The 18,607-nt window shown below is 39.6% G+C and overlaps 1 protein-coding gene across 1 annotated transcript; it reads right to left on the bottom strand.

The window, feature by feature from the left end:
- Positions 1 to 13,744: 13,744 nt before the first annotated feature.
- LOC307132716 (uncharacterized protein) lies at positions 13,745 to 17,867 on the bottom strand. Its single transcript, XM_079827226.1, has 6 exons — positions 17,751 to 17,867; positions 17,632 to 17,657; positions 17,440 to 17,482; positions 15,395 to 15,682; positions 15,021 to 15,121; positions 13,745 to 14,392 (listed from the first exon to the last, which is right to left on the bottom strand). The coding sequence occupies exons 1-6, from the start codon at positions 17,797 to 17,799 to the stop codon at positions 14,336 to 14,338; spliced, it is 564 nt and encodes a 187-aa protein (XP_079683352.1). The 5' UTR covers positions 17,800 to 17,867; the 3' UTR covers positions 13,745 to 14,335.
- Positions 17,868 to 18,607: the final 740 nt, after the last annotated feature.

Below are 18,607 nucleotides of genomic sequence, written 5' to 3'. Positions count from 1 at the left end.
TATGCACTCGCAAAATGTCTCTTCCTAGCAGGATAAGGATCTGAGCATTTTCATTGAGTGGTGGTATCTTATCTGCTACATGTCTCAGATGGGGGAAACAGCGAGCAATTTCGGGTGTGGGAATTTCGTTTCGATCGTCTGGCATCATTTCACACTCAATAAGAGTTGGAAGCTTGATTTGGATCTTTCCATCATATGATTCCACCACAAAGTTTGTTGCTCTCCTCCCTGAGGTTTCCATAACACCGGAGCAAGTTTTTAATGTATAGGGAGATGCTTTTTCATAGAGGCCAAAGTGGTTGAAGAACTCAGGGCGAGCAAGTGAGCGATTGCTTTGATCATCTAACACTGCATAGGTCTGAATTACCTTTCCTGGATGATCTTCTGGGTAGACTTTAACCAAACATATTTTACAGCAGGATTTGGCGTTGGTGTTTCCCCCACAAACCTCTGTACATTTTGACGTTACTGCAGGGAGAGTTCCAGGAGGAGTCTCGTGAGTCTCTTCCTCCTCGCCTTGATCTGCTGAAACTTCTGAGAACCAGGGTGCTGGACCAGGATGTAAAGCTGATGTGTGAGTCTTGCTGCCACATTCTCTGCATACTATTTCTTTATCACAGTCTTTTGCTCTATGTTTGGTCGAACCACAGCACCTGAAGCAGATGTTCTTCTCCCTGAGGTAGGTTTTACGCTCCTCTATTGGCTTGCTGCGGAAGGTACGGCATTTTCTGAGTGCGTGAGGTTTGTTATGCAAGGGGCATATTCGATCTGGATCTGTAGCTCCTTTTTCAACAGAACCGGTAGGAGCTGCTTTGGCTTCAGGAAACACGCCAGTCTTTCTCACAGACACTGGTACTTTGTTGTTGTATTTTGTGGGTCTCTCTGACTTTGTTGGACCTGAGTAGAGTGCCTGAGGTATCATAAAGCTAGGGTCGTTTCTGGTTTTGGCTTCAGAACGAATGAATTGTGAAAAGAAGGCGAAAGGTGGATATGAAACATGATAGTTTTCTTTGTACTTTGACCCTTGGAAAATCCACTTTTCTTGGAGACTAAATGGGAGCTTTTCTAAAATGGGGTTCACTCCACGTGACGTATCAAGATAAGCTAGACCAGGGAGGTATCCTCCTTCTTTTGCATATTCGAGTTCAAGCAAAAGGTCACCAAGCTCTCTTAATCTCACATTGTCTCTGTTCGAGATTCTGGGAAATTCCTCTATCCTCTTCAGGAGTGAATGTTCAACTGCCTCTGGGGTTCCAAAGGTCTCCTCTAGTCTTTGCCAAACCATGTTTAGCCCTGCAGCTGAGTTGTGGCTGTGTATGGCTCGGATTCTTTTAGCTTGTTCCTTAGATGCTGGCCCGAGCCATTTAATCAGGAGGTCTAACTCTTCTCTTGGAGTTAAGGTGAGTTCCTCAATGACGCTTTGAAAGGAAGTTTTCCACGCCCAATAGCTTTCCGGGTGGTCATCGAACTCCATTAAACCAGATGTAACCACTTCTCTTCGCATTAGGTATTTTGCGACATCTGGTGTGGTTGCTGTATGCTTTACAGAGTTGTCGGAGTCCCTTCTCTGTTGTGCAGGATGTCTCAGGTAAGTTGCATCCACACATGAATCTAAATGTCTCTTTTTCTGTGTCTGCACAGAAGGAACACTTCCAGGAGTACGTTGTGTGGCGTTTGCTGATTGTTGAGATTTCACATTTTTAGGAGCTATTTGTAGGTGAGTATCTTCAATGTCAATTCTGAGACTACTCATTTCTTGTTTTACTGACTCTACTGCAGGTTGTGAAGATGTGTGCATAGGTATGGGTTCTGATGCACTACTGCTGTGTTGCAAAACGTACTCACTTGTCCGTTGTGCAGCGTTGGATGGCGAGAGTGGTAAGTCAATGTCATGACGAGAATCTATATCTGCATTTTCCACAGCAGCCACAAACACTGCTTCTTCGGCTGTGGCTGTAGCGGCCTCCTTTTCTAACTTTAGAATGTGCATTTTTGCTTTTAATGTTGCTTCTTCGACCATCATCTCTGCTTCTTTCTGAGCGAATGAAACCTGCATGCGGGCAGCTTCGGCCCTGGCTCGAGCTCTGAGTGCAGCAGAGCTTGTTGTTGATGATTTTCTACTTGATTGGGCGATGGATCTAGTCACCAAGGACTGATACATTTCTTTGTTGTTACTCCGTTCATCCATCCTGGTTGCTTGGATGACGATGGGTCAGCAATGCTGAATCAGTGTTGAACTGCTTCGTGATGAACTTGGCGCATTACTGTCTTCTTACTATTCTGCCCTCGCATGTACGACGTCTGATTTGTACTAGCTAGACAGATAGTTAACAGCAATGAAGAGAAACTCCAGAAGTCTTGTTGAGGATTGATGTTTTATCTTTTTGTCTCTTTTCTTCCTCAGTTTTATTTCTCAAGTTTTTTCCCCATTTAAGTCTGTAAGACTGAAATAATAAACAGAAAATAAACATTACAGAAGTGTAAAGTCTGTTGTTCTTACACAATCACAAATAAAGTTACCCAGTAACTCAATATGGATAAACAGTTGGCTATTATATGTCAACACTTTACCCAATACTACAGATGTAAATAAATCAACTAATAATTCTGAGGCGAAGCGCTGAGGCTCGTTGCTGAGCGGATAAATCAGTGAATCAAAAAACAAAGGCTTCAATCTAGAGCATATATGCGATCAAAATGATAAGAATCACGAACGTAATAACACACATTACTTAATGTAAACATATACATCATACAGAAACCACAATTCTGACGAAAAATTACTTACAGACAAAGATTTGACCAAACTCTGTAATGACGCAGACTCGTTGGTGATATCAGCGCTGTTGCTCGGCGAACACTAGGTCCGTCACTAAAACGGGTCCGACTAGGAAACAAACTAAACGCCAAAGGGCGGAACAATGACAGCCCTCAGGTGCTTCTCAACACTTTTAATTTGTTTACATATTCATCAAATATAATATACAAATGTAACAGTTATTGCCATAACCATTCATAAATACTCTAGTTTTTATAATAACTATGAATATTCAAATGCATATGTAAACTCCTTAATCGCAGAGCTGTTTAAAAACTCTTCCAACCAATGGCTCTGTACCATCATTAGTTCAGACAGGTGATGCACGCGACGCGCAAAGACATTTGGGTGATTTTCACTCTCTACTTCCTGTGAAGTGATGTATCGATGTTCCCTTCTTCCCTACACCGTTCGCAGTACCCTTCGGACTGAACATGTTCGCTCCCTTTGGATTGGAATCTCACTTAAGATGGCAGAATACCCTCTGAAGTCCACTTCGCAGTCCACTTACGGTCGAATGGAACGCACCCTTGGAGTTACAAGGAGACAGGTAGGTGTAGCAGTAGCAAGAGCATGTGCAAACAAGACCGGACAGTGACTGAGTGAGTGCGTGGGGCTTAAGTGCAGGCAGTGATTGCAGTGATGATGATGTGCAGGTGCGTGTGATCAGTACTCTGGTGAAGGTGCACGTTGTGACTGGGAGAGGGTGGAGCCTGGCGTGCTTATGACAGTAACATTTTTGCAGTAAAATACCCCAAAACCACTAGGCCAGTGTTATATATTTTGTTCAGTTGAGCACTTACAATATTCCAAATGTTTCCAACTATTTGTAAATGGTGAGTAAATTGTTATTTTAATCAAGGAACTGGGACGTGTGTGGGCGTGGCCTGTCGATGACATCATATCTGCATTCCCCTCGGTTTCTGGTCTTATTCTGCAGAAACACTTTACTCTCACTGCAGTGTGAACAAGTGTGTGGCGAGGTGGACGAGCGAGAGACATGGGAGGAGCGAGCGAGATCGGTGTGCGTGATTGAGAATGAACGTCACCTGCGAGGCACACCGGTCTCGAGTCCTCTCATGAGGGAGCACGGAGACATAAAAGGACGAGCGACTCCAGTGAAGGACGAGAGAGGACCAGGCCAGGGGCCTGTTTCAGAAAGGAGGTTCAACCAACTCTGAGTTTAAACCTGAACTCTGAGTTGACTTACTCTGAGATGGGAAACTGAGTTTTGGGTTTCAGAACAGCTGAATTAAGGTAGTTCAATCAACTCTGAGTAGACTGACTCTGGCTGCATTCGAAACCGCATACTTCCCTACTATATAGTATGTAAAAAGCAGTAGGCGAGCGAATAGTATGTCCGAATCCTCAGTATTCATAAAAGAGTAGGCGAGAATTTCCGGGCGGATTAACTAATTCTCGCGAGATTCGGACGCGCGTGTACTTAAATTGCGTCCGAATATGCCTACATACCTAATATATAGTAGGAGAAAACAGTACGTGAATGGAGTAGTATGTCCGAAACCTCAGTATTTATAAAACAGTATAGGCGAGAAATCCCCGGATGGCCTACTGCGTCCGCCCAGATTCTGAAGTGTGCATCCGATGGACGTTTTAATATCCCATGAGGCCATGGGGAATCATCATTTTCGAACATGTCGGAGGACGTAGACGCAGCTGTTTTCAAGTGTAAGTACAACAAACTGAACCGCTGTTAATTGTATTTAAATTTCACATATTTAACAACTGACGAGGAAACTGTTGGTTTTAAGACATTAATATATATTAAATATTGATATATTAAAGGTATTAAATAGCTGTAAAACATTTCATTTTCATATAGTTAACGCACCAGTCGTGCTTCATTAAGCACACATACTTCTGAAGATTTGTTAATCATCGTTTTCTTGAAGGCATTACTTTAACTGTGTACAAGAACCCGATAAACGTTTGTTTAAAGAAAAGGTGTGAATGCACTCTTAACCATATGCAATATAGACGTTTCCTAAATGTGCGTTTAACATTTGACAGGGGACATTTTCGATAAGTATTGCAGATGACATCACAGCATGAAATAGACATCTGATCAGAGTGATGTGTGTGTGCTATAATGTAGAGTTCACTGTGGTCAACACTGCTTACTTTACATGAACGTCAGTAATGTTAATAAATCTACATAAAGTAACTAAACATAAGTTATCTTTTTTATTTGTCCATTAGTACTGTTGATGAATTGAGGAACATTAACACATCAGCAACTGCCTCAACATTTAAATGTAGTATTGAGCACATAAACTTTTATGCTTTTATCAAGGTGTTGTTTAAGATCCAGGTAAGATGAATGTTGTCTGATGTTACAGGGGCAGAAGAGCACGTGTGTGTGTGTGTGTGTGTGTGTGTGTGTGTGTGTGTGTGTGTGTGTGTGTGTGTGTGTGTGTTTGTTTATCTGGTAGAGACTGGAGAGAGGGTGATGAAGGAAGGCTGTCATCAAAGGCTTTGAGTATACTACAGAAACAAATAAAACATCAATTTAAATCTTAAGTTGTATTTTATTTTAATTTCAAACAGAGTTATTTCAGCACTTTTCTGATTCTTGATGTCTGTGCGTTTGCTGCAGAGCTTCTGTGGTTGAGCCTTGCTCAAGGACACACTGGTGGTGACGGCTGCGGAGATCCAAGCAGAAACCTTCTGCTTATCAGTTCAGTGTTTAGCCCACTACACCACAACAGTCATAAAGCTACAATACAAGTAGCATTTAATTGTAAATATATTAAATCAAATATGGCAAGAAATGGGATGCTGACAACATGAATTGTAAAGCGTTTTAAGTAGTCATGCTGATGGAGAGCAGGCACACGGATGTTTGGAGCAGACATCAGCTGTCAGATTGTCCCACACATGTTCTTCACTCTTGCTTCAAGGTTGTGGGGTTCAGGAGGGACATGATGGAGGGACATGATGGACATGATGGACATGATGGAGGGACATGATGGAGGGACATAATGGACGGCTGGGACAGGCGAAGGTGTTCACGGTGGTCAACTGCTTCATCAAGCTGTGTTGAGATGGCAGCAGATGTGGCTTCACCGTCTGTAAATGTGTGATGGTTTGGTAGAACAATACGTTTGAATAAAGCTTTGTTTCATGGTGACTTATTCATTTGTGATGTTTACTTTTATTCATTCTTTTACTCATTAATTCATGTTTCCTATTGTTGTCAGTAAATAAAATATTTTATTAACTCATGCATTTATTCATTGCTTGACTGAAAATTGGTATTCACATCGGCTGCATTTGTCTAGTGTGTATTCGTGCATCGCTATGTCATATGACAAGTTGCATTTTGCTTGTTTTACTAAAACAATATAATTTTCAGTAAAAAAAAATAAGAAAAAGTAATATAATTAAGTATTGGTCAGCATTTGTCATTATTATTGTAAGTGTTTTAGTGGGCTAGCAATGCAATTCATTCTGGGGTAATCTTAATTTTGAATAGTGAACTTACATTTTAAGAGTATAAAATCATCAGTTTTCTCCAAAGGTGAGATCCTCGAGCAGCTGAAAGAGTCTCTGTGCAGACACTGAGGGAAACTGCACAGGCTGTGGAGTTACTGATGCTTTGAGCTGTTACTGCACCTGTCACTCATAGCTTTTATTTTATAATTACATGGTTGTATCTTTAACAATCATAATGATAAAACAAAACAAATATCATGGGTTTGCATACATTATATACAAAGAAAAAAAACAATAATAAGGTTAGATATCTTTGAATAATTAATCATAATGCAATAAAAAAAGGAAAATATAAACGAGATTTAGGCCAATTTTGCTTGTGGATGAAATTTTTTGCATATAAAATAAAGAAATGAACAACATATTCAAGAGATCACGGTTTTGGTAAGGATAAAACTGGGTCAGATGGGTTAATATCACAAAATAAATGGGCAGCTGTTTCTTCAACAAGACCACAAAATTAGCAAGTTTAATCAATATTAAGATATTTATAGATCGATGAATTAAACCTGTCACTCGTCTTTCAAGTCGTTGCGCTTGAGATAACGTTGTAGGTCACATGATAACGTCAACATGGCGCATAAAGTGCGGATCGCATTCATACTTAACGAGATCAGGCAATATAGCACCTACTCTTTTAGAGCTCGTTAAGTAAGTACTTATTGAAAATGAGTACCTACTCAATGAGTATTTTATTATATTACTTTTGCATCAAATTACAAAAATCAAGTTACCGCTGATGTGAGAGTGTTTCTAATACAGCGTCTATGGGAGTGATAGTTAAAATTAACATCTTTCTCTGTTTTCACTGCAGTTATCAATCTTACTTTAATCTTTCCATCTTTTTGAAAGTTGTGAAATCACTATTGTGGAGTTTTTCTTTTGCTATTTGAGCAAATGGAGACACAAAAATATATATTTAATGTATTCTCTCATTCACCGCTATAAGAGTTAACCCAACTATGACGACTTCAGCTTCGGAAACCCAGAAATGTGAAAAGGGTCTATGCTCTTTCACATAATGAAATGTTCTCTGATCCCACCTGTTACATTTATTAATCAGGGTAATGACATTAAACAGTTGACTTCTACTCAGGCCAGCCAAACACCAGCACCACTGACAGATGAAGAGGAGATGGAGGAAGAATATTAACACCCAACAGGAAAAAGAATAAAGTATTTGTAGGAAATAAAGATGACTATAAAAAATGTAAATAAATGTATTTAACAGCTGTGGTGATGGTTATGCCATATATCTCGTACTACCATCTGGCAGCATCCTTCCATTCCATACAATAATCAGTTTTCAGAAAGTGTGATGATGGGTATATGAGTGTCATAAATGCGTCCAACCACTGGAAATCCTAAAGGAAATTCGAATTATTAGGTTACTTCTAGAGGTTTATCAAGTGAACGTCAGGATCCTGTATAAAAGGACATGCCATTTTTGTCACTTTGACATTGTCCTCATGATGAAAATATGAGCAATGAATGTTCTTGGAAAGAATGCTTTTCTTACTTTGTATTTTTGTCAAGTGGCAGAAAATTTAATTTGTTTTAAGTAAACTTTGCTTATTTTAGATTTAGATTAAATTTATAATTTTTTTTATATTTATACTTAAAATACGACCAAAATACTCAGTAAGAAAAGCATTTGTGGCGTTTGAATGAATGAATTAAGTATTTAAACACTGCTGGTGCTTTAAAAAGGGAAGGAGACTGAAAGAAACTCTGGGTTTACCAAAGAAAACCTGCTTCTGACCAGGTTAGGTTCACAGAGTAAGTTACCCTGGTAACTGACTCTGAGTATAAGTTACCTCTCTTTCAGAAACGGGCTTGACTTACCCTGCTTTCTCGGGTTTGACATACCTCCCATTCTAAAACAGAAAACCCAGAGTTTCCCTTATTTCAGGGTTAAACTACTCAGAGTTTTCACTTAACCTCCTTTCTGAAACAGGCCCCTGGACTTTAAAGCTACACTGTGTGATATTTTCCCCCATCTAGTGGTGCAAAGGTATATGACCATCCAGTGAATTTTAGTTTCTGTTCCTCTCAATTCCGATTTCGTTTTAACTCCTACGGTGGCCGATTTAGACCAAGATTAACATGAATTCCAGCTCGACCTCGTCCACATTCGACACGGTGCCTGTGGGATATTCTGTGCGCAGTGGGACCGTTGGAACTCAACTGGCCTAATTATTCGGCTAGAAAGAACTGCAGCTAATCCAGAGTGAACTTTGATGATAGTAATGTTTATTCAGTCATCCAATTGCAAGGCATAAACAGGTTTGCGTGGATATGTACATAAATGTGGTTTCTGTGAGAGAACAAATAAGGATGGTAAATATACATACACAGTTAAGAACTGTATAACTATACTTATAAGTTACATTTGTATAATGTAACCGTAAACCAGAGCTTATTGTACCATATATAGGCGCTAAAGGCAGCTGCATTAAAAGGAGCGGAGCTGCCGCAGCTGCTGCTAACAAGCGGTGTCGGATTACAAAAGTGTGTGCGCCGCTTTAACGTTAGCACTGCCGTGCGCTCTGTATAACAATTGTTAATATGCCGATCAGACCTGATGCATATTTCCATCAACATACATTACAAGCAAATATTTTCTAAAAACGAATAAACATTGTTGATAACAAAATAACTGAATGATTATTCAAATAGGTGAGCATTACGCTATTGTATGTTGACACAAAAATACTTCTGAGGTGACATCAACTGAATTACGTGATGACACTCTGAAACACATCTACAATGACAATAACTATTATTACTTACGGAGTTATTAACGCACAGAAATACCACACAAGGAAAAACAGACTTTTGAGGAATAAACAAGCCAGGAAAACTCCATCTGTTACTGGAGCTGCTGAGATGAAACTCTCTGCGCATGCACCAGACAAGTCTGAACAAGTTGACGCGCATATGCGCGAGGCAGAGAATTTTGTACAGTGCCATCAAGTATTAAAACCGGTTAAAACGCGAAAGGCGAAGCTTGAATTTACGGGTATGTCCCTCTTTGGCTAATGTACTTTCAAGATGGAGGGGCAACATGGCGACCACCGTCAGATCCCATTACCTTATGTATTTTCAATGGCATATTATAAACTTACGAGAATACTTTATTACTTGAAAGAAGTAAATATACATTAATGAGCACATATATTTTTGAAAGAACTAAGTGTTTTTAGCTTAGAATAGACTAAAAAAGTTACACAGTGTAGCTTTAAGTTGTATTTTTATTTATGTTTTGTTTATGTATGTGTGCGGCAGTCGTCCGTGAGGGGCTGCCGCTTTTACTTTCATTTTGTGTTCATTTATTTTATTAAAAGTATGTTGAACGTTCGCCGGTTCCCGCCTCCTTCTTTCCACACGAACAAACATTACTACATTGGTGCCGAAGCCCGGGAGGAAGGAGAGACATGCTGTCGAAGAGCCCTCGCTGCTGAGGGGGATCGCGGTGCTGAGGAGTTCGGGCAGCGCGGATGGGTGAAGACCGCGAGGAGCTGCCCGAGGCGGTGGTGCTGGAGCGAATGAAGATCCGGTGGGACGGAGAGCTCGCTGCCGTGCCGCCAGGGGGCGGAGGAGGATCGAGCCGTCCACCGAGCGTCCAGTGCCATCGCATGGCACCGCGAGGAAGAGCCTCTCGGCGGGCTGAGGACTGAGCGGCAGTGTGTCAGGGAACCGGACTCTTTTTTTTTTTTCTCCTCTCTTCACTCTCTCGTCCGGTCGCTCTGGGGGTCTCCGTCTCCCGTTCTCTCGGCTCGCCGGCCCATATCCCCGGACGCCGAGATTGGGCTCCCCGGGGGGGAGTAGGCGTAGACGCGGGGTAGTCCCCGGCCTACGAGGGGTGTTGGGGTATGTGGCGAGGTGGACGAGCGAGAGACATGGGAGGAGCGAGCGAGATCGGTGTGCGTGATTGAGAATGAACGTCACCTGCGAGGCACACCGGTCTCGAGTCCTCTCATGAGGGAGCACGGAGGCATATAAGGACGAGCGACTCCAGTGAAGGACGAGAGAGGACCAGGCCTGGATTTTAATTTGTATTTTTATTTATGTTTTGTTTATGTATGTGTGCGGCAGTCGTGCGTGAGGGGCTGCCACTTTTAATTTCATTTTGTGTTCATTTATTTTATTAAAGTTCCCATGGCATGAAATTTTCATTTTATGAGGTATTTCAACATTAATATGAGTTCCCCTAGCCTGAATATTGTCCCCAAGTGGATAGAAATGTTGATCGGTGTAAAACCGAGTTCTGGCTGTCTTTCTCTGCCTTTGAGAAAATCCAGACTAGCCAATCCTGAAGTCTCCTGTTATGACATCAGAGCAGGAGCGGTTTCCTCCCTTTCCTCCGCCCAGAGAATCTGGCACGCCCATGCAAACGCTCGAGAGATCATTACTTGTGAACGAGTGAATGCTGGCAGTTTCTCAGTGTTTGGATGTACAAATGAAAACAGAAGTCTTTTTTCAGTTCCTTCTGATCTGTGATCATTGATTTCTTATGTGTAGCTAATTATTTATTATTCGTGCACACGCTGCGGCTTCTCTCTCTCCCGACAGAATGGTGTTTTCGTGTTTTCTATCTTGTGAGTCAGTGTTTTTGTATGTCCTCGTCGCGTCTATCTGTTCTAAAATGTGCATACAGTCGTGAGTTTCTGCTCAACATCGGCAGAGCCACATCTTTAGAGATAAACCTCACGCACGCCGAGGCTCGGCCTTCAACATCCCCGACCCCCAGTACTGCATCTGGCCCACAGCGGAGGCACCAAACGCGGGTGAGATTAAGCAGAAGGGGGGTAAGCGTGAGGGTATCCGGCTAGGCTAGCCAGCTATCCCCACAATAAACTGGATTACATTCGATTACTGCTGTTGTGTCTTTGTTTGCGCTGTGTAAGTTACTCAATGCGCGTCACTGACGCTATTCATATAACGTTAATTGGAACATATCTAGAAATAATGCTTTAATCAACACTTACTAACTCGTTCATCTCGCTGTAATGGTACATTGCATGTGTTACAAAGTTTAATTTACTAAAGTTACTAACTTTCTGACATGAGTGACAGCCCCTCCGACTAGAAATAAACTAATAACCTGAAGTATATGCTAGTAACTACAACAGTTCACCCTGAACTGAGACATGCTGAGAGAACTGATGAGAAGTGAACTCAGGTCCATCCGTCTCTCTGGCAGCAGCTCGTGCGTCGTAGACTTCGTTAAACCACGCCCCCTCCGCTCATTTAAAATGCAAAGATGTCAGCCAATCACAGTGGGCGTTTTTACTGAAGTCTCACAGCAGACACGCCTCTTGAAACGGCATTCAGCCACAGGGCAAACAGCAGTATAGAAAAAATGCCTTTTATTTCTAAATTATGACATTTTATGATGTAAAAATCATACTAACAATATAAGTACACCTCAGGAAACACTATAAAATAATAGAAAAATGCCATGCCATGGGACCTTTAAAAGTATGTTGAACGTTCGCCAGTTCCCACCTCCTTCTTCCCACACGAACAAACATTACTACAAAGTGTCATAGCAGCCGCTGAGAGAACACAGAGTAACGCCATCCCATCATCAACACACTCAGATGTGTGTAATATGATCAACAGAGCTGCGTTACCTCACACTCATGAGCGGAGGAAGTGGAGACTGTGGCTTCATAATAAAAGTCCCGCTGCTCGCGAGGCGTGTGTTGCGTTGATCTTATGAACAATGGCTCCAGCGGTTCCTCAGCTCCACAACACTCGTCCTGCTCTGCTTCACTACAGTAACGTTAATAATCATTTCTGCCCGAGTCCTATCCCGATTCTTTCCCACCGGCTGAGGTGAAGACCACATGTCCCAAGATTCTGCGCTCAAACGTGCCGTCATCAAACTACGCCTTTGTTTTGAACAGGCGACCTCTAGCGGACGGAAAAGTTACATAGTGCACCTTTAAAGCTACATACACCCACACCATTACATTGTGTAAGGCTTCAAGTTAAGATGGAATGGTGAATTTGCTCAGCGTTATGAAATCACTAAATTCTAATTAAATATGTTGTAGTGTTCTCGTGCAGTGTGTTGAAACTGACTAAACACCAAGTTAAACCGTTGCAAATGAAGACAGAGTCGTAGTTAGCTTGATCATTTACTGTCACAATTCCTCATAAGCGTATAACGGTGAAAACTGTAATAAAACAATACAACAGTAATCAGTGTCCATTTCTTGAATACCATTGCATTGAATGGCTAACATGTACACACTGCTGTTCCCAGTTACAATAGCTATTAGCATTGCTATACACAATAGTAAACAAATTCATCAAACATCATCCTTTTCACAAAATACTTCCTGATATACAACCTTTAACACATCAAAAGTCATACAAGTTAACTTACGGCATTGCCTTTATGATGCTTCGTAGCGGATGCGAATGGATTGATAACAAGAGCACACCATGTCAGTTTCATGCAGGAAGGGCTAACAGGAAGTGACTTAACAGGCAGTGACATCACATGATAAGAATAAGTGTTTCTATAAACGATTTCCTTTAAATGAAAAGTAATTATTAACTTCTCATTTTCTGCCTGAAGATATACATCAACAAACATTTAGTAGATGTTTGAAAATTAAAACCCTTAAGGACAACACATATGTTAATATGCTCAGCGGCATCATTTTTAAAGTTCAGAATTGGCATCGGGCATCGATCGGTTTTGATTAGCATCGCCTGATTAATACTTACCCTCTTAATTCCTATGGGAGCATTAAGGGTGTACTTAGTTTTTCATACGTATTCTCCATTTTTGGCCTAGTTGTGGTTAAATAAATAATGACACTGTGTAATATGTCATGTGTTGATGTTCATCTAAAGTTGTTTACCTAATTTTAAGACCTGCCAAGGACCAGATGATTTTTATTATTATGGTTAGTTGGTGTACTTTCTTTTTCATATGACTGCATGCTGTACAGTTGTGTTCAGATATAGACTGTATACTGGTCACATGCAGATTTAGTTTGGGTTTGTTGTATTTCTGTAGGATGTTTTTTAACTATTTTCCTCTTTCTTTTGAGCTTTCGTTCACAGAACAAAATATGTTTATGAGTGAAGCATAGAGTATAGAGTATTCAGATGAGTATGGCAGTATTAAGCCACAGCTACACACAGCTGCCCCCTAGTGGATCTAGTTAGAAAACAGAACTAGCACATGTTTGTCATATTCATTTCCCAGTTCCTAAAAAAAACAATTGCCACCTTTTTTACGCATGTATTAGTTCATTGTAATTAGCATCTGCAATTCACATTTTCTAGTATGTCTTGTCATGCAAGTAATCATTATATAAGAAATATGTGTGTTTTATAACATAAGCTACTGCCCTCTGCTGTATGTAGACAGAAATGAAAGCTACAGCAGTAATGAAGCATTTATTCTTATATTCAATCATTTAGCAGACATTTTTATCTCTAACTTACAAATGAGGAATATTACAGCATAAACAATTCATAAACAATATCAGCAGTGCACAGTTCTAGATGTGCATCATCACATAAAATATAAAAGAAAATCTCTACAAATTAATATTTTTCTAAAATTGTATTAAGAATAATAACAATGTAATATGAATTAATTTATTAATTCCAAATAAAATAAGAAGTACAAAAGGTTATCTGTATAATTACTTAGATTTTTACAGTAAAAGTTTGGGTAACACTCATTTATTAAGTAAGTGCATTAACTAACATAAATTATAATGATAAATATATTTGTACAGCATTTTATTATTATTAATAATAATGTTCATTTAGTTTATTTACAGATACAACTTTGGATTTTAATAATGTATTATTAAATGTTGAGATTAACAATACCTAAGATTAATAAATGCTGTAGAAATGTAGTTCATTATTGGTTCATGTTAACTAATTAAAGTTAACAGATTAAACCTTATTGTAGCATGTGACCAAAATTTGTTCTTCTCTCTTCAGAAAGTCTTCTGGTTATTTATGCATCCGTGTAGTCGTTGCCCGTATCAGTTGTGGTGGTGTTGATGGAGTCTGTGTTAACAAAAGAGCACACAGAGTTCACTGGGTTAGTGTGTGTGTGTGTGTGTGTGTGTGTGTGTGTGTGTGTGTGTGTGTGTGTGTGTGTGTGTGTGTGTGTGCGTGCGTGCGTGCGTGCGTGCGTGCGTGCGTGCGTGCGTGCGTGCGTGTGTGTGTGTGTGTGTGTGTGTGTGTGTGTCCTGGAAAACCACTGAAGCTCAAGACTGATCAAATCCTGAAAACAAACCTGTCAGAAACACAGTCAGGACAGTAAACCTCATCAAATATTAATGCCAGAATTGTCTTTAAAGCATTGCCTGTCAGAATGCGTCTCACACCAACAACTGGTGTGAAAATTTAATTGCAGGAACACAGGAAACTATACTGAGCTCTGACTGTAGACATAACGTGTGAAGCCATTACAGTCGTCAGCAATAAGATTGAGGAAGAGAAACTCTGTTCATTCACTTCATCTGTATTCAAGTCTATATTTGAGCTTCTTGTAAGGCATCTTTAGCAGCCAAAAGAGAGGATGATTGAGCCAGTAATGATAACAAAGCATTTTGAGAAGCTCTCAGCATATTTGTATGAATTTTAATTTATAGATTTTGATCTGACTGTGAGTAACTGGTGAAACACACACCTTTAGCTTTCTCCTGATGGCGATCACGATCACTGCCACAGTCATGATGACGAGAACAACAGCAATGGAGGAGGAAAAGCAGATGTAGAATAAAGAAACTCCTTCCTCATGATGATCCAAGAATGCATGGAAATGCAATGACAGGCAAAAAGAAGTTTAGGCTTATATACATTTGACAGACACATACAAAATATCAGCTGTATTATTACTGTGCATTTTTAAATATCTAATTATACATCCCAAACATCAGCAGATGAGGAAGAAAGAAAGGTAGAGAGAGGAAGACAGATGACAATATTTTAAAATGGGAAAATGGAAACGCGTGGCAATATTGTTTCATCTAAACTTCTATAGCAGAGATGTATTTGTTTTACCTGACCGCTTGTAATTGTAGGTCTCGCTGTACAGGTAATCAGAATGAATCTCATGCACACAGGTGAAGGAAGCAGGTGGACTCACACTGACCATAAACACACATATAACACCAGTGCATTCTTCTATTTCCTCTGTGTAGTTCAGTTCACTCTCCACAGACAGCCGCATCTGCGTCCACCAACCGTATCTCATTTTAGCCATTTGGTCAAACTTACACAGCACTATCACACTATCATGCTCTCTGTCCTCCATCTTTCCGTACACTGTGATGTTCGGCACTAGAACATCTGAAACACAACACATCAACATGCTGGAGAAATGTGAACATGTTACAAATATCTGCAGCTAAAATTGTGCCACGGTGCAGTGCCCTTAATGCACACTAAACCCACACTTCGGATCAATATTGAAGGCTAAGCATATCCCATCATGCATTATGTTTGGGAACTCATGTACCCCCGAAATCGCGAGATATCGAGGAAAATGTTGCACTGTAAGTTAAATTAATGATATATTACATATAATTTGGAAACAAGTGTTGCACATTTTATTACATATCGACTACTGAACAACATTTAGACGTTTATTTTAAAATGTAAAGTATTGGGAAAAAAGCTCTGTAAACACTTGCATTTTTTACAACACTATAAGTGTGTCCCATCTGGTAATAAAATGTTCTGGACACACTTTCAGTCACGCCTATTGAACACTTGGGCCAAATGCAGGAAATACGCCTACATCTAGCGTGACGTTTTCAACGTGATTGCGCAATCTTTGGCACGTCGCAGAGCAGCACAAGGCAAGCAATTTACGTTAAAACATTCATTTGTTATTTGTTTTGAAAATGATGGATGGTTTGTCTAGATCAGACTCTATTCCTCGTCTGGGATCGTGCAGAGCCTCTGAAGCCCTTCCGTTGAAACTGCATTGATTTGGACCTTCAACATTTTGGTTGCCATTGAAGTCTATGATGAGGAGAAACATCCTGGAATATTTTCCTCAAAAACTTAATTTCTTTTCGACTGAAGAAAGAAAGACATGAACATCTTGGATGAGATTGTCCTAATATTTTACTCACCCCATTTTCAATTTGAAATGAACTAATCCTTTAACTGATTTGAATAATATAAATTGATAATGTTCTGTGTGTATGCCATAGTAAAGAGATGTGTTATAAGTCTAGAGTGTGTCTGCTTCCTGAACAATGCTAGGAAGAGTGTGTTCCAGAGTTTAGGAGCTAAATAGGAAAAGGATCGACCGCCTGCAGTTGATTTTGATATTCTAGGTATTAGAGCCAGAGTTTTGAGACCGCAATAGATGTGATGGAGTATAATGTGTTAAGAGCTCGCTCAAGTACTGGATTTTGTAAGTAATAAGCAAGATTTTAAAATGTATGCAATGTTTAATGCCAGTGCAGTGTTGACAGAACTGGGCTAATATGGTTATACTTACTGGTTCTAGTAAGAACTGGAGCTGCTGCGTTTTGGACCAGCTGGAGTTTATTTATTAAGCGAGCAGGGCAACCACCCAGTAGAGCATTACAATAATCTAACCTTGAGGTCATGAACGCATGAACTAACTGTTCAGCATTTTGCATTGAGAGCATGTGCCGTAATTTAGATATATTTTTAAGATGGTAGAAAGCAGTTTAACAGATGCTAGAAACGTGGCTTTAAATGAGAGATTGGTATCAAAGAGCACACCCAGGTTCCTCACTGACGACGACAGAGCCGCCATCAAGAGTTAGACAAAACATACTTTAATAATCAAATGTGTCAAAATGAAGCAAGATGATGCAATGCCGTTGTTTTGAGGAAAGTAATTAATGTTGCTTTTAATTAATTAATTAATTCCAGTGTATTAGTTTATTAAAAGACAAACAATGATTAAAAATAAAAAACAATTAGCCAGAATCACTTTAACTTAAAACATGCCGGTTGTGAGATTAGGGCTTTTTTTGTTATTATTATCATTATAATTTGTTATTATTTCAAGGACCTTTTATACAGTTAGAAAATCAGAAAACTAGAATATTAGGTCATACTTTCCTCATTTCCTATATCCGACATCTCAAAAAAGTCTGTGTCCTGTCGAACAAAGGCACATAAAAAGCTCATTAATAAAATATAACATTATTTTCTACTACAGTAAATCTAATCCAGCGCTGAGAAAAGACTAATGATATTTCTGTTCTGTTTATACATATAGAGTGCATACAGTAGTCAAAAGTAGTCACCTCATATTCTCCCATCTGACATTTATCTGGATAAAACAAATAACAATAGTTTATTTTTAATATGATTTATTACCTGCGCACATTATGAAGTAAAACACGAGATAAAGCAATGTACTTACATAAAGCTAACATTACCACCAGCAAAAGGACCTGAAGAAGGAGCTTCATCGTGCCTCAAACGATTGTGCTTCTAACACAGTCTGCATCAACTCAGTTTCACCCTTCAGTTCTTCTCCTTCACGTTTCCTGTGCTAAAGAAGTTTAGTCCTTGGCATTTGCATATGAGCCACATGTTCTATTAATTTACTATACATTCAAATAAGATCTCATTGATTCAAACTCACATCAATTAATTATATTACATGACTTTAATGACTTTATATGACTTTCCCAGTCATCCCAAAACTCCATAGTACTATAGTAATTTTTTTCACTTCTGAAACTTAGACTTTGCAAATTCTGTGTTAAAGAAGTATCATTTGATAATAAAAAAAAAAAAAGTTCCCTTCTCGAAACGTTATTTAGACAAAAGAAAAATATATATTACATGCAATTTGCTGCAGGCAATATTGCAGACCTGTTCCTCAGAAAATTATAGTAAACTAGCATTAAAATGTTTTATGAAAACATTTTAAAATTTTACAAATATCTACAAGATAACCACCAACACTAAATTAATCATTGAGGCTGTAAGTAAAAAAAATCATTATTTTTTATTTTGTTTATTCCCTTTCAGTCAAATTGGGATCTGTCTTCAGAGACCAATCTACTTCGAGTGTATTAGAAACGAGCCAATCGTATTGGCATGCGATCCACGCACCGCCCGCACCGCGGGTATAAATACGGAAGTGGATGTCCTCATTTGACGGCCACTCTCTATCTTGCATATTAACATGTGAGATCGCGTTCATGGGTGGTCCATGTTCTCTCAGGAGAGCATGGTCACGTCGGTGCGTTGTTCGTCTCACCTTTCTCA

Source organism: Gobio gobio (assembly GCF_949357685.1).
Source record: "Gobio gobio genome assembly, chromosome: 10".
Taxonomy (NCBI): Eukaryota; Metazoa; Chordata; class Actinopteri; order Cypriniformes; family Gobionidae; genus Gobio; species Gobio gobio.
This window is presented reverse-complemented; position numbering and strand designations above follow the sequence as displayed.

Bases quoted from the DNA above. Each gene is read 5' to 3' on its own strand.
- LOC307132716 (XM_079827226.1), bottom strand. From the start codon at position 17,799: ATGAAGCTCCTTCTTCAGGTCCTTTTGCTGGTGGTAATGTTAGCTTTA. The intron at 17,658-17,750 runs GTAAGTACATTG...TGTTTTATCCAG, and splicing joins GGTGGTAATGTTAGCTTTAT to ATAAATGTCAGATGGGAGAA. The intron at 14,393-15,020 runs GTGTGTGTTTCA...TTGTTAACACAG, and splicing joins CCATCAGGAGAAAGCTAAAG to ACTCCATCAACACCACCACA.